Genomic DNA, 15415 nt, shown 5'->3' with positions numbered 1-15415 from the left:
TTAGTGAACAGAGCAACATCACAAACAAATGTTGGCAAAGCAATACATGTAGCCATTTGATGGCATTATTAGACCCATATGGCTTTGCCAATTATATTTACTAATGCGCATTGGCAAAACAAAATGCATAGTTGCTGTCACATATTGCATTAACAATGAAAACGTTTCATTGTTGTGATTTATGCATGCACATGCCTCTCCTCACAAGCACACCTATGCATCATGATGCAGGACCAATTTGTTTTTATTTATTTTTGATTTACGATTTCCATATGGCTGGTGACTATCTGGGAACAGTAAATAATTACAAAGCATGCCAGAAAGTGCATTTGAAAGAGAAGAGTTACAACTTTGAGGGGGGGAAAGCAAAAACCGTGGAATGAGCTGTGAGGGAGCAACAGGTAAACATGGTAGTGGAAGTATTTGAGGGAAAAGGAGCACACAAGGTAGAGGTGAAAAACACTCATGTGGAGTGCTGAAGACAAAAGAAATTCCCTGGTTTGGTGCTGTGGAAGGCTCAAACTCATCCATTAAAAATAATGGATAAGCGAGAAACCAAAGAAGATGATGGAAACCCATCAAGCAAGCAAATGAGGTTGACAAGAAAGCCACCCAGTGGTAAGGAGTGGACAATCCCAAAGCGTACTGATGTGGCACGGTTCACCACAGGACATAAAAGTGGAACCTGAATAGCGGATGTACATCGGAAACTGCAGGATAAAAATCCACAGCACCATCAGCTTTTGGTGCTGGAGATTTCCTCCAAGCATCTTGCTGGAAATGTTAACTTATTTTGAGTGCCAAATTTGAACTTGGCTGTGCAACTTTTTGGATCAACATTCAGAAAGTTATTAAATCTACCCTTTTTGACATTTTTGATTCAAAGAAGAAAAGGCTAATAGTTTATCATAACTTTAGATGACCTTGTGCAACCAGCATGCTTCTTTCAGTGACCAACATCTCTCATCTTGAAAGTTACTTAAATACCATGATGTCCGTCCGTGGACCTTCTTTGAAAGATACCCAACAAAGTACGTCTTGTCTGGTGACATGTAAATAAGGAGCACTTTGCTAGCGATGTATGCAAGTTCTTTGGTAAAACGCCACAAAGGTAATGGCAAGGAGTGGCGATGAGAGTTTTTGTCGTTGTTTATTCTTCGCTTTACTTGTGTGCTTCACAGCATACTAATCATATTTGCACACTTTTTTCCAGTGAGAACGCACTGATCAAGAGGCCAGTCTGTTTGTTCTTTTAATTTAATAAATTAAATTCTAGATTGAGGGCTCTGTTCGCAGCTTAGATTTACGTGAATGCCATTTCTGTGCGTTAGGTCTATCTAGAACGCTGTGTTGAGGGGCTGTAGTATGCAGATTGGATTCAGGCTACATCAAGTTTATTATCTTTTTTTTTGTTGCTATTAAATGTATTTTACACTGCGTTGGAAACGCAATATAGAGTGCTGAGATTCGTGCAGAAAGTTAATATTCATCGTGATGTTTTCAGTCACTTGTGTCTTTCAACACCACTAGAAATTACTTTTGTACACCTGTGTTTTTTCTCAGAAATATATTTTGGTTCATCAACATTGCATTAAATGCTATGTTTGGTACAGAGCGAAGCTTTGTCGGGTGGAAGCCCCTCCAACATGTCCACATACAGTCCCCAAAGGAAATCATTTACTGGAGGACTAAAACCATACCTTTATCAAGCAGGTCATTGATCAAGATGTCGAGCGCGCGCAATTGGCCCTCACAAACCACCTTCTGCAGTGTTCCACTGTGCTCATTCTGGTGGGAAGGCAAACATTGCTGTTAAAAGCAAACATTACATTTTGAGAAATGCTTCACTTACGTATATTTTGGTTCAGGGTGCATGTGTTTGGTTTTACGCTAGAACTCAATTGCATGGCCAAACACAGTGCTTCATGTAGGCTTCTGAGTAGAGAAGAATTGCTTTGGTTCCTACAGTACTTGCGGTCTTAAATTGTAGGCACGCAGTGTTAGACTTGGTATTTTTCCCATGAGTTTCTGCTTTCTGACCTCCTGGTTTTGACTCTGTTTGTGCTGGCTTATTGTTTCTGTGCACTCTTCTCACTGCTGATAGTGGCAAAGTGCAAGTGCTCCTGTGGTAAAATGTGTTGTGGATTGGTGTTTCCATGATTGGCTTGGTTTGATTTATGTGTCAGTCCCTAGTAAAGTGCACTGCGTGTGCCAGGGCCTTTTAAATCAAATGCTGTTGGCGGGCTGAAGCACTGCATTGTGCCACCCATCTAAACAGCCTGAAAATGTAACTCCTGCCAGCCATTGCAGAGCCTGTGTCGACTTGGCAATTGCAACTACTTGCCAGGCCCTAACCTTCCCTTTTCTTACATGTCAGTCACCGCTAAGGTAGGCCCAAGGTACCCCTATGGGCAGGGTGCAGTGTATGTGAAGGGTTGGACGTGCCCTGGTGTGTGTGTGGCATGTCCTGGTAGTGAATTACTGCCAATTTCGTTTTTAGGTCTCGCCCACCGATGCAGCGCATGCGCTGCCTGCGTAAGCAAGACTTATAGTCGCCGGGTAGCTAGCGAAGTGGGACAGGAGAGATGGACGAGCTTGCCAAACACATAAGAGACAATGGCTGCTCGCGCGCTTTAGGAGACGTGCGCTTTGAACGCGGGCGTCTCTTCTCGCGCTCCACCACGCTTTCACTTTCGCTCACGGCGTGCTTTATTCAACTGGGGCTCTGCGGCGAGGGCCAGGCTGAAAAACACTAATCTGCGAGGAGGTAAGTGTGAAAGTTTTTCACTGCCAACTTAGATGTTCCTGAGAGGGGGCGCCTTCCCATGTGCCACCTCGACAGCAGGTCTAACAGCGAGCGATGCTTTGCTGCACAAGTAAAGTGACATTTGTGAAAAGCACATGGCTGTAAGTCACTCTTTCCGAGCTGCCACGGCAGCGACGCGCTAGCAGGGCAAGACACCTTATCTTCAAGTTCAACGGGGCTGCGTTATCTATGACGTACCACTGTGGGCTCGCCATAACTGGAACGCAATGGGTTTTCCAGGTGTGACGCATGCAATCTGAGGCCGGGTGTCTGACTTGGACATCGTGGGTTATGCATTCCTGCAGTAGTGTTTCCGGGTGTCTGACAGGCTCTATTGATGTGATATCATGTACCTGAATGTAGATTGTGGCTGTACAATGTCACATGATGCGGGTTACGGATGTCTGGTTGTAGATTGTGGTTTATAGAAGAGGGTGTACCGAGTCTGTAGTACACTGTGGGCGGGGGTAACTCACAGCACACCCCCCCCCCCCTATACAAACTTAGCTACACAAATAACAATGTTTCTTCCTGCGTCACACCCACCCACGTTTGTGTTTCGGGAACAAAGGTGTGAATATTTTTAACACCTGTCTCTGTGCTTTTCACAGCCCTCCAATGTCTGTCGAGTCAGTAATATTTGGGTGAGAGCAGACACATACAACAAAAAGCCACAGTGTGTGTGTGCGATGTATGCATCGGCGCTCTTATCAATATATCCTTTAAAAAAACGAGAAATGTGGCTGTATTATTATAATTATGGATCGTTTTAAAAAGCTTTTTTCAGTATCTAAAAATGCAAAACACCACATCAGCCCCACCCCACGCACACAGAATACACACAAAGGTGGCGTGGGGTCTGTTCCAATGACAGAGACACAAACCCAACAGGCTGAAGGAACACTTGTTTGTGCATTTCACCACAACCCCGAATTACCATTTCAGCGTTTTTACATTTTAGACTGTTATATGATATGTGTATTTGGGCTCCGATAGTATGAAAGTTGCTTGTTTTTCCAAACAAGAAAAAATCTTTTTTTTGTAAACAGAAAGTGAAACCCTGCAAAGACTGATATGCTGTCTGTATACACAGCACATACGATATTTCAGTGTGTACTTTCAGTAATCATGTCAGGCACTACAAACAGCATATTTCGACTACAGATGTCAAGAGTTTTGAACTGCTGTCTGCAGGGTTCAGAGGCTACAGCTGTCACTGGGGGTAAGACCTTCTTTACATGCCATGCACAATACACTTCAAAGGGCGTGACGAAGAGCCGGCATCATGTATGACATTTGTGGTTCATTACAATTACTTCACACGCTCAATAACATGAAACCACCGTGTAATTTGGGCTTTGAAACCTCTGCTTTTATGAGAAAAAAAATCTACCCACGCGTCGCACCCCCCCTCTCTCTATAAATACGCACAGGTGTGTACTTACTTGTACATGTATGTGCATTACATGATTATAAACATTCCTTTTTAGGCACAGGCACACATCTGCAAGAGTACTGATGTGCGCCATTGAGGAGGTAGCTAGGGGGACAAAGATGAAGAGTTGCGGGGCAATAGGGCAAATAGGATGATTGATAATGGGATAAGGCAATGGGGATATTGGTGTAAGCTTGAGGGCCCGCGTGAGTGGCATTGAGAGATGAGGGCTTTGGTCTTGAGCACACAGCAGAATTTACACTGTTATGCAGCATGCATGCTTTGAGGCGAAGGCAAATAATACTGCACATTCACAATAATACTAGGCAGTCTTATCTTGTTGCAGGGATTCCGTGCTCATACAGAACAGTGCATAGAGACTTGGAACCTCAGTGAATTAGGGTGTGCCAAAACTCACCTTAGTACCCAAAATCTCCTACCAGACTAGCTACAGTGTCTCATTGGTTATCACAAACTCCCAATGCTTAGACAAACCAGAACATGGACTTGGTACACCTCAGGTAACGTGGAAAACATGAACACTCTTTCATTATACAATTATTTCAATCCAGAACAAGGAGTAAAAGAGGACACATGCATATTTGAAATGTTTATTCACTAATGCAGTGTTTTCAAACTCAGTATCTTAGCTAATACAAGCAAACATATTATAAGAAACAAAGTAATCAGCATAGTCACTAGTCCATAGAACACAAACGGTAAAAGCATGGTATTATGCTAAAACAAATAGTGTTTAATAACACCTAATTCTCACCCTCCCTAGCTAGTATATTATATTATATCTAAGAAGGTCTCTTTGGGTTTTAGCAGGGCGGCCCCATACCTCAAGATCCTAGTGGTAAGGGATCACATAATCTGCCACCAGCTCTCTGCATGCGAAGCACCATCAAGTGTGTTTGTATGCTCTTGTGCAAAGCAATATAAAACGCGCCTAAAGCCAGAACTTGGCCGCAGCTGCATGTATGTTATGTCTAGGGACGTGCGAAGATCGGACCTCACAACAACCACTGTGTTGAGATATCCTTGGAGGTTTCTGCACTCACTGTACAGACACAGCTCGCCAAGCAAGGCTGATATCAGAGTAACAACATATTATTATCGCATGAATCAAAACATTCTACTAGGCTCAACGCTAAAGCAACAGGTATGTGTCGTGTGCAGAAGCAGCAGTAAGGTAAAATGGCGTTTAAACTCCTAAAAAGGTCATGCTAACTTAACACAGCATACAGGCAATATATATTTATATGACAATCTATGACGTCTCAATCCTAACAGGATCCTACACTTAATTCTTCCTATGACGACCAGATCGTGTGTGGCTCTGTGTGTGTGGCTCTGTGTGTGTGTGCATTAAATCAATTGGGTGTTACCCATAGAATCAAAGAGAAATTGACCAATTCCATCTATATCACCACCGGACCGCCCGTGGGGGCGCCGGTAGGACTTTCCCCCTCCACCTTAATCAGTGGACACCACATTACAAAGAACCTTTGACCAGCCCAGTGAACTTTATTCCTGATCACCTGCAAATCATTAGGTGATCTACCCCCTGGAAGCCGGGACGAACCCACATCCCTGATCAGCTTCATTGGTGTTCCCAGCCAGAATACGTGCCTGATAACGGCCAAGGTCCCCCCTCTCCCTTCATGCCCTTTGTCCTGAAGAAGACCCGCAGCCGAGGCCTCAAACATCCCTAGAGCACCAGGGTCGAAACGTCGACGCCTTTTAATTTGTGTGCCTGTACCCATATTGTCCCATTTCCTTCCCGTTAAAATTGTATGGACAGGCCACCTTGTAAGCGGAAGGTTCCCCGCTTTTTGTTGTTGTAAATATTGTAATTGTACAGTCTAACACGTTTTCCTTTTCTCTATCTAAACACTTGAGCACCCCTTTCCTCCCTTCACTGCACTTGCGCCGTTTATAATTATTACTATGACTGTTTCCCATTAAACTGTAAATAAATGTGTAAATTTGGTTAAGAACTAAAATTTGAAGTGTGGTAATGTTCCTTCTCCTTTAACTTTGGGTACTACCTATTGTTTTTGCATCGATGAAAAAATCAGTTTGAAATTGAATATATGTCTCCCACTTGCTTGAGTCAAAGCATGCAGATTTAATTGCATCCCTAATTATAAATTAATTCTAGACGCATATTTTCTTTGATCAGTAGTCAAGACCATTGTTTTTCCTTATACCATCTGTGTGTGTGTGGCTCTGTGTGTGTGGCTCTGTGTGTGTGTGGCTCTGTGTGTGTGTGGCTCTGTGTGTGTGTGTGTGGCTCTGTGTGTGTGTGTGGCTCTGTGTGTGTGTGTGTGGCTCTGTGTGTGTGTGTGGCTCTGTGTGTGTGTGTAGCTCTGTGTGTGTGTGTGGCTCTGTGTGTGTGTGGCTCTGTGTGTGTGTGGCTCTGTGTGTGTGTGTGGCTCTGTGTGTGTGGCTCTGTGTGTGTGGCTCTGTGTGTGTGTGGCTCTGTGTGTGTGTGGCTCTGTGTGTGTGTGTGTGTGTGTGGCTCTGTGCGTGTGTGTGTGTGTGGCTCTGTGTGTGTGTGTGGCTCTGTGTGTGTGTGGCTCTGTGTGTGTGTGTGTGGCTCTGTGTGTGTGTGTGGCTCTGTGTGTGTGTGTGGCTCTGTGTGTGTGTGGGGGGCTCTGTGTGTGTGTGTGGCTCTGTGTGTGTGTGGCTCTGTGTGTGTGTGGCTCTGTGTGTGTGTGTGGCTCTGTGTGTGTGTGGCTCTGTGTGTGTGTGGCTCTGTGTGTGTGTGGCTCTGTGTGTGTGTGGCTCTGTGTGTGTGTGTGGCTCTGTGTGTGTGTGGCTCTGTGTGTGTGTGGCTCTGTGTGTGTGTGGCTGTGTGTGTGTGTGTGTGGCTCTGTGTGTGTGTGGCTGTGTGTGTGTGTGTGTGGCTCTGTGTGTGTGTGTGGCTCTGTGTGTGTGTGTGTGTGTGTGGCTCTGTGTGTGTGTGTGTGTGTGGCTCTGTGTGTGTGTGTGGCTCTGTGTGTGTGTGGGGGGCTCTGTGTGTGTGTGTGTGTGTTGCTCTGTGTGTGTGGCTCTGTGTGTGTGTGTGGCTCTGTGTGTGTGTGTGTGGCTCTGTGTGTGTGTGTGGCTCTGTGTGTGTGTGTGTGTGGCTCTGTGTATGTGTGTGTGTGGGGCTCTGTGTGTGTGTGTGTGGGGCTCTGTGTGTGTGGCTCAATAGCTCAAACTAGTGTAAATACGCGACCTATTGCATTGCAAATCCAATAGGTCTCCCATTTGCGAGAGATTAAACGATTGGCATTGTAAGTGACAATGCCATTTATATGTTTTCAAAACCAACACATAAATAAATATTTTGTCATTTACAATGACAATAGCTCTAACTTTTGCAAAGGCGAGACTGTTGCATTGTAAATGCTTGTTCACTATTGCAAGGCTACATGTTCCCCATAGGACAGCATGGGAGTTTGTTTATAACATCTTATAAACATAATTGGCCCTGGGAACTAGGTACGAAAAGTAAGTTTAGTATGTCTGAACTTAGAATCTAAAGATGCGTCTTTTAGTGAAGGTGATTTTTTACATTCTGTGTTTGAAAAGACCACTTTTAGAAAGTAGGTATTCTTGCCGATGCATCCAGTGTGCCTCTGCTGGGTTTGTGGATTGACTGTCTGGGTTTTGGATGTCGGGATGGGGAGCAGGAGTGCCTCCAGACAGTCTAGGTGGGTCAGGAAAGGGCTGAATAGTCCTGGGCTGCATTTAGAGTGGGGGGAGAAGGTAACCTTGCACCTGAATGGGCCTTGTCTGTCTCTGACAATGCCGTCTCCACCTCCTGACAGGAAGCCACACTTGAGAAGGCAGAACTGGTTTTGGCTGGGCACAGACACTCTCTGCCTAAGAGATCAAAGCATGTTGGGATATAAATATAGAACTTTAGAAGTCTTTTGGCCCAAGAAGACTGCCAAGAAGAATAGTTGGAGAAGCTGTGAGGAGGAACCACCACATTGATTTGTGCTTTGCTGTGTTGGCCTGCAGTGGCTACTTCTGTCTTGGGCAGTTAAAGGAATGGACTGAAGTTTCTGCAATCTACTTTTGTGAGTTTCTTCAAGGGCTTGAGGTAGAGCTTGCCCTCCTGTTCAAGAAGTCTCAGGACCAACAAAGACTTCAAGCCCTTCTGCCTTCAGCACTGGGAACTGTGTGTTTTGTTCTGCAACAGAAGAAAAAACAACCAGTCGACGATGCCGCTGCCGACTGTGTCCTGGCTTAACGCGACCTTGGTCTCACTGACTCCTGCTGATGCCGTCACCAAGCAGCTGCTCACACGGCGACCTGTGGGCACCGCACTCCACACCACCTCGCTTCATGACGCCTTGGTATCCCCGACCATACTCTATGCCGAAATCTACGCTGCTGCTTGCACCGTGGTTCGAGGGCATTGCTCGTAAAGTTACACTATGCACCGCCCTCATCCCGCACCGCAGCCTACCGACAGCACTTCAGCAACGACGACGACGCTGCTTGCAACGCGACAAGCACCGCATTCACTTCGCACCACGACCCTGGTCTCACCAACGAGGCAATCTAACGCCCCCACCGAGCTGCTGCTCGCACCGCGACCTGAGGGCGCTGCACTTCGCACCGCAGCACCCGGCGCCTGCATCAACAGAGTGGAGTTCGATCTGCAACACGTGTGACTTTGAGGGCCCCAGCAACTCCTGCACCGACCTCCGGCACTGATGCCTGCGGACACTGTGCTTTTGGAAGCAAAGCAAGCAAATTGAGAAAAATCAATGAATCTTCAATTTCTAAAAGGAAAATATTGTAAGAACACAATCCTGTACCTACAGAATAGATCGTACTTTAATTGGGAAAGAAAACATGCATTCCTCTGAAGAGTTGTTGTGATAGGTACGGTCGTAAACCAGGATATTGTGCCTGTCATGTCCAGCCGGTCACATTACTTCATACAACACAGAGGAAATTGATGACATCACTTTAACCGACCAGCCTCCTTGCATCACATGGTATTTTGGGTCTTGGAATGGATTGCACCTTTGCCCTGCATGCTTTAGACACTTTGCCTTGTTATTGACTGCTTTGTTTTCATCCCTCACCCAAAGAGCCTTCTGTAAGTTGCCATTTGTGTAAACCTTGCTCTGGATACGCTGTTCGCCCACCTCTGACTATGCACTTAATCTAAAAGGTGCAGAGCGTGGTCTTCAGTCAGGCCATGTGCTCGGCACCACTTCCAACCAAAGACACTGAGCATATAAACTCTGGTGGGCACAGGGCATGGCTTTTGGTAAAACCCAGCACCTGTTCCCACAAAGCCAAGTTGTCATTACGTTTAGCCAAGACTTGCACTCTGCATTTGTACTCCCAAAGCGAAATGGGCACTGATGACCTTTTTTTAATCTAGGTGTTATTGCTACAGACACATATATAAATGAGGCTGTGAGACTTCAGTGATGCCATTGATAATGTGAAAAATGTATATTGCAATTTGTAACATTGAGTAAGGTCATAATCAGTGTGTTGCAGGGAATTCAAGGCCATCCTTTTAGGTCTCGCCTGGCATTGCAGCACGCATGCTCTGCAAGGGCTTCTTGGAATCTATACAGTTTCCGAAGTCGACTTTCAGCTCCGCACGTTATTCTGGTTGGTTTGCATCATAACGTATGCTAAACGGAGTGTGATGATTGTAAGTGAGGCTTTTTAGCCCCTCCTGGTTGCCACCCTGTACACTTTTGTCCCCGCCCACAGGAATTGGATGGTTTGCTGGCGTAGTTACACTGTCATCTTGAAAAGCCTGGAAGCACTCTTTCTTTTTCATTGTCATCGCGGTCAGCTTCAAATGCACAAGCGCAGTCTGCTTAGGCCGCACTTGTTTACTTATTTATTTACTTACTTGAACAAGCGCGGTCTGCTTTGGCCGTGCTTGTTTATTTATTTATTTATTTATTAACTAAATTGCACAAGCACGGTCCGCTTCGGACGCGCTTGTTTATTTTTTTACTTTGTTGCACAAGCGCGGTCCGCTTCGCGCTCTTGTCTCTTTCCTGCTCTCTCGTGGTACTGTTTACTATCCGTCTCTTTTAGTTTTGCTCCCCCCCTCTCTTTCTTGCTTCTTTCTGTCTCTCTTCCAGTCTTGCTGTTCTCTCTTGCTCTCCTCTTTCCTTCTTGTTCTTTTCTCTTTCATTCTCGCTCTTCTTTCATTCTCACTCTTCTGTCTTTCATTCTCTATTTTATTTTTTCATTCTCGCTCTTCTCCCTCTTTCATTCTCGCTTTTCTCTATCTCGCACTTTTCTCTCTCTCTCTCCCTCTATCTTTTAGCTTTGCCCTTCTGGCATTCACTTGATCTCTTAAACACACAGACGAGCGTCGTCTCCAGGCTATGGCTTTAACAGGCGAGTGAGGGGAGGGCCGTAACCACCAGTGCCTCCACAGAGCGGCACCGCCTCTATAGTAGCTCATATCGTCCACAGCCGATAATTAGATGAATTATCTTGCAACAATGCAGTTTGTGTTTACTCTCATAAGTATTGCATAGTTATCGACATTGCCGTGCAGACCTTATTATGTTGCGTATTATTCCTAAATTTAGGGAGTGGGGCTGGATAGGAGTGATAGGTCTCTATCATTGGGTCCCAATGCCCAGCTCATAACTCGTTTGTGGAAACTATTAGTGCCCACCACACTCCGGGTCACTGAAGACACTGTTTCCAGTCCATTACTTTTCTTTCACCTGGAGAGAATTGCTCTTGTGTATGTTGGTCTTATGAAGCCAATCTGCACTAACCAAGACTGCAGCCAGTCTGTCCCAATGAATACTTTGGAGCACACCAACCTTCAGCATTGAGACGTGCACACCCCCAGCTCCGTGTTTACAATAATATCAACAACTCTTCATCTTGTGTCTCTCCGCACTTCCCTCTCTACCCTTTTCTAGTTCCCCTATTAGATTTTATGATTCCACCTTTTTTCACACTGGTGATGCATTTAATCAGGCAACATTGCTCTCCATGTGTTCCCATACCTGTTGTGTCACTCAGTTTGGTGCTTACTTTCCCTCCATGTTAAAGAACAGTAGATGTTTCAGCACCCAGGCTAATGCGCTGCATAGCTAAGTACATATACGGTCCCAAAGGCGAGACGGACTGCATTGCAACTGCTTGTTATTTATTTTAAATCACAGCCCTTTGGATGGAACTTGTTTTTGGGGGGGTTGGTATTCCTAGAGACCAACCATAAAACCGTCTTTCTGTTTTTCTATGGTGCACTCTTAAGTCCCTGCTCAGACTACAACTGGGTATGGATGGCTGAGCCAAGAGGGCACTGGTCACAGTTTTGGCCATGTCCCACTGTCCCCAGAGCCTCCTGGACATCAGGCGTTGACAGTGCCCTGTTACTACCTGTGTCCTTACATCCTATACCTGAGGAAATCAAATGGATGGGTGAAATTATTCAAGTTATCTTAGCCACATATATTTACTTGGGTACATCTCTGTCCATTGTGTGTTTTGGCCCAACATGGCTCAAACAGGAACCAAAGTCTTCATCCATGACCCTGCTACAGTAGGAATAGTTTTCCCCGAGCTACCAGGCTAGTTACTCCCTGAACAAGAGCACAAATAACATCAGACCTACAGCTTCTGTAGTAAGGTAGAACTTGAGTCCTGTGGTACAGTGAGCATGGGACTCTCATATCAAGGCCCCAGAGCATGTTAGACATCGGGGCATGCATTATATATTGGGTGCACATGTCCATGATTTTGCCTCATTGCATCCTATTATAATGAACACGCTGCTCCCTGGTGTAGCCCCACTCGCGCTGCACTGGGGAGGCTGCACGTTCACCGAAATACCGAGTGGCTGCTTCAAAGTTGCTCTCTGTTTCACAGTCCAGGCAGAATACGGTCTGCAATTTAATGAGGCCACAAAGATCCCTCTGCAGGTGAATACATATGCCTGCAGAGGCGTATTGAGGGTGAGGGGGGTTGTGAGGCCTTCTTGCACTCTTCAAGAGGGCTGCTCTTATGGGTGCAATCTGTGCACCACCTTTTTGGCTCACACTGTCAGTGCTCCTCCTAAAGTCATGTTTGTCACTGAGCCCACGTCTGTATTAGTGCATGGGCACAGATGCAAAGTGATTGCGTCATTTGCATGTGGCTGCACACCCGTGCAATTTTGAACACCTTCTCAAGATAGTGCCGGCACTACATGTGCACTTTTGCTGTCAGTATTGTGGAAGGGGCCTCACAAGAGTCTGCGACCCCTTCTGAAGTACTAAAGTGTCATGGGGCCTCACAAAGCAGGCCCACTCATGTTACACCCTATTCAATGGTATATTCCTCTGCCATGATTTTTTTACGTCTAGCTTATCAGTAATTCCCTTTGGTGTCCTCAGGAGGAATTGTATTTTTGTGTCACCCGCTTGAAGATTAAAGATCAAGCTTATCTGGGCGCATTTTGCTTTTGGAGTGGTTTATGACGATTGTTCTTATAGGATCAATATTATAATACATAAATGGGTTTTTCTACCATTGCCAATAATACCTTTATAGACCCTGGGACTGGAAGTGTTGGGAGTCTCAACAATTAAAGTGAAATGCACTTGTGAGACTATGCTCCTTGATGTTAGACGTTTCCCAGTGAGAGATAGACTCTCGGCCAATTAGTAGGACATGTATTCTTTGGCCCGTCTGTCTGTAGTAATGCCTTCCCCACCTCCACCCCTCTTACTTGCTCCCTTCTAGCACAAAATGTGCTTTTCTCTGCTCTCTTGACCTTCGTTTGAGCTCCAATAACTCTCTTCTGCTGTCTCTATCCCTGGTGCAACGGAGCAGCCTCCGGCTCAGTGTGCTACCTTCTGATGCACGCTGCTGTTTATCCGCTCTACAATTTCGATATAGCTGCCCTCCATGTCCTTGTTAAAGTACTTTACAGTCACGATCGAGGTTGGAATGGGGATGTGGATTTATTTTATACACTTTCGTAAACCTCTAACAGTCTAGATTTGATTTTAGTTCTTCATTTTCACGTTCTACTTTAGGTTTGACTTATCACTGGCATTTGCCAACCGTGTTGTCTCAGCTAGTAGATTTAACAGCACATGGGGCAGTGCTCTGTCCTCTGTTCTTTGAGGTCAGTGTGACAACTCGGGGTCTTTCTCTAGTTTAATACGATGGTTGATTTGATGAAATATTAGACATTACTCCCAGAGTAAGTAGTCCGCCGTCAACAAGTTAACCACACAAAGGACTATACTCTGCCCTTTTTCTCTTTTCAGTGAAAGCAACCATGCCGATATGGGTAGTACTGCTGTCTAGAATTATAATGAAGGAAAAACAGACGACAAAGGTAAGGCTATTCATGCCAGGCCTTGGCCAGAGCTTTGCCTTGCTTCTGTTTGTGATGCCAAATGTATGTGCTTGTGCATTAATTTAACCTTAAATCTTTTTTTGTACCTGCCCTGTTTTAAATCATGTGTACACACACAAGCCCCCTTGAAATGTTTTCACATCATTCTTGGACTGTACTCTGGAGAAATTAGTTGTTTGCTCAGTGGGTGCTTTGTGAGGGGAAGGAGTAAATATGCAGTTTCTGGCGAGATCTTTGTGAAATCCTTTTTGAATGTGGTTACTTGCAGCACGCCATTTTAAATATTTGTTTGTCTAATGCTTTATTCATTCAGTGCAGTTCACTCTTCCAGGGTTCTTTCCACGACTAGAAGAGGAGAGGGCACATCATGTATTTTGCAGGCACCTAGCCTACCATTTGAGGTTACATGCGTAATTTCATTACTATAAAACAAAAAGACTTATTAGACTTGCTAACGTGCCCTCATAGCACCACTGGTATGTTACCACTGGTTTATTAGACCATTTGCACTATGTGCCCCCAACTGTGGGTTGCCAAGTACTTTCAGTTCGCACCGGACTCTGTCCCAAAAGCAGAGCTAGAGACTCCAAAGACCGCAAACCACTGAAATACCACTCAAAGACCCCCCCAGCCAGGACAAAATATGTATAAAAAATAAATGCTTTAATATACATATGCTATAGTTCTATGCAAGCAAGAAGGATATACAAAGAAAACCAGTAACTATCTGGCTTCTTCCTTGCCCAAGATCTGACCTAAATGTTATTGTGGTGTTTAGAGCTATAGTTAACCTTGCTACTGGAGGGAGCGAACAGTGTTATTTAATGGATTGTTTTTTTTTGTCTGCAGTTTAGGGAGATGGTCCTCAATCACAACAATCAAAAGCACATGTCCGTTCCCGTCATTGCTCTTCATATCGTTTGTTAGCTAACTGCTCTGGTTGCTACACTTCCTAGGCATCCGATATATTTTGTCTGTACTAATGGAGGTCTGAGGTACTGTTCAAAATGTGCGTGTTATGAGGTTCGAGTATACTTCTTATGAAACTTCTCTAAACCCACTGAATTAACTGCAGACCCACATCCCAAGCATGAGACTGAGTGCCCACCGTCAAGTCTAATGAACAGTGTTAGGGCTGCAGTCGTTTCCAGATGATGGGATGGGGTCACTTGCCACCAGATTCTCAGCCCGCAGGGCTGTCATTGGGTCTCTGTAGATGGTCTGCTGTCTGTTCTCCAGAATCCAAGTAGATCGCACATGGTATTCGAAAGGCTCCTTAACTGGCTCCTTACGTTTTAAACCGTTGGTCATGGTTATGTTTTGTCTGCACCAGGGGACCACAGATGAAGTGTCATGGACTCAACGGTCAAAACAAAGCAGAAGACAAGAGTTAGGGGTTCAGAGGCAGATATTGTGAACCGTTTGACAGATTCACATGCAGTCGAAGGACCTAGGATCTGTGCGTTTTGGTCCAGTGATCTTTTCCTGAAAGAACAGAATGGAATACATGTGGTACATGTTATCCTTGAGGATCCTGAAGCTAACTAGGTGCAGGTGCAGGTGGGATCAGGGGCAAAACAGCCTCCCCAAATTCATTGTGGGGGACGAATTCTCCTGGGTGGTGCTGTCTTTTTCTCCTGTGTGACCAATGGGTGGGCTCTTGTCCTTGAGCAGTGAAAACCTCAGAACCGCTCCTAGAGCTCCAGGCAGGTACCTAGACTAAGTCCTTCTGCAGGCAGTCCACCGTCCACTCTCTGAGAAGGCAGGCTTCTCCTCCATGTGGGGCAGTTTTAGCAGCACTTACAAC

The 15415-nt window shown here is 45.3% G+C and overlaps 1 protein-coding gene across 1 annotated transcript in view; it reads left to right on the top strand.

Moving 5' to 3' along the window:
- SLC35E1 (solute carrier family 35 member E1) overlaps positions 1 to 15415 on the top strand; it is a 59016-nt gene that overhangs the window by 24801 nt on the left and 18800 nt on the right. Inside the window, exon 2 of the mRNA XM_086946931.1 lies at positions 13517 to 13587. Within this exon, the coding sequence (XP_086803057.1) occupies positions 13517 to 13587 (71 nt within the window). The remainder of the gene's footprint in view (positions 1 to 13516; positions 13588 to 15415) is intronic.

This window comes from Lissotriton vulgaris, chromosome 12 (assembly GCF_964263255.1).
Source record: "Lissotriton vulgaris chromosome 12, aLisVul1.2, whole genome shotgun sequence".
Classification (NCBI taxonomy): domain Eukaryota; kingdom Metazoa; phylum Chordata; class Amphibia; order Caudata; family Salamandridae; genus Lissotriton; species Lissotriton vulgaris.
This window is presented reverse-complemented; position numbering and strand designations above follow the sequence as displayed.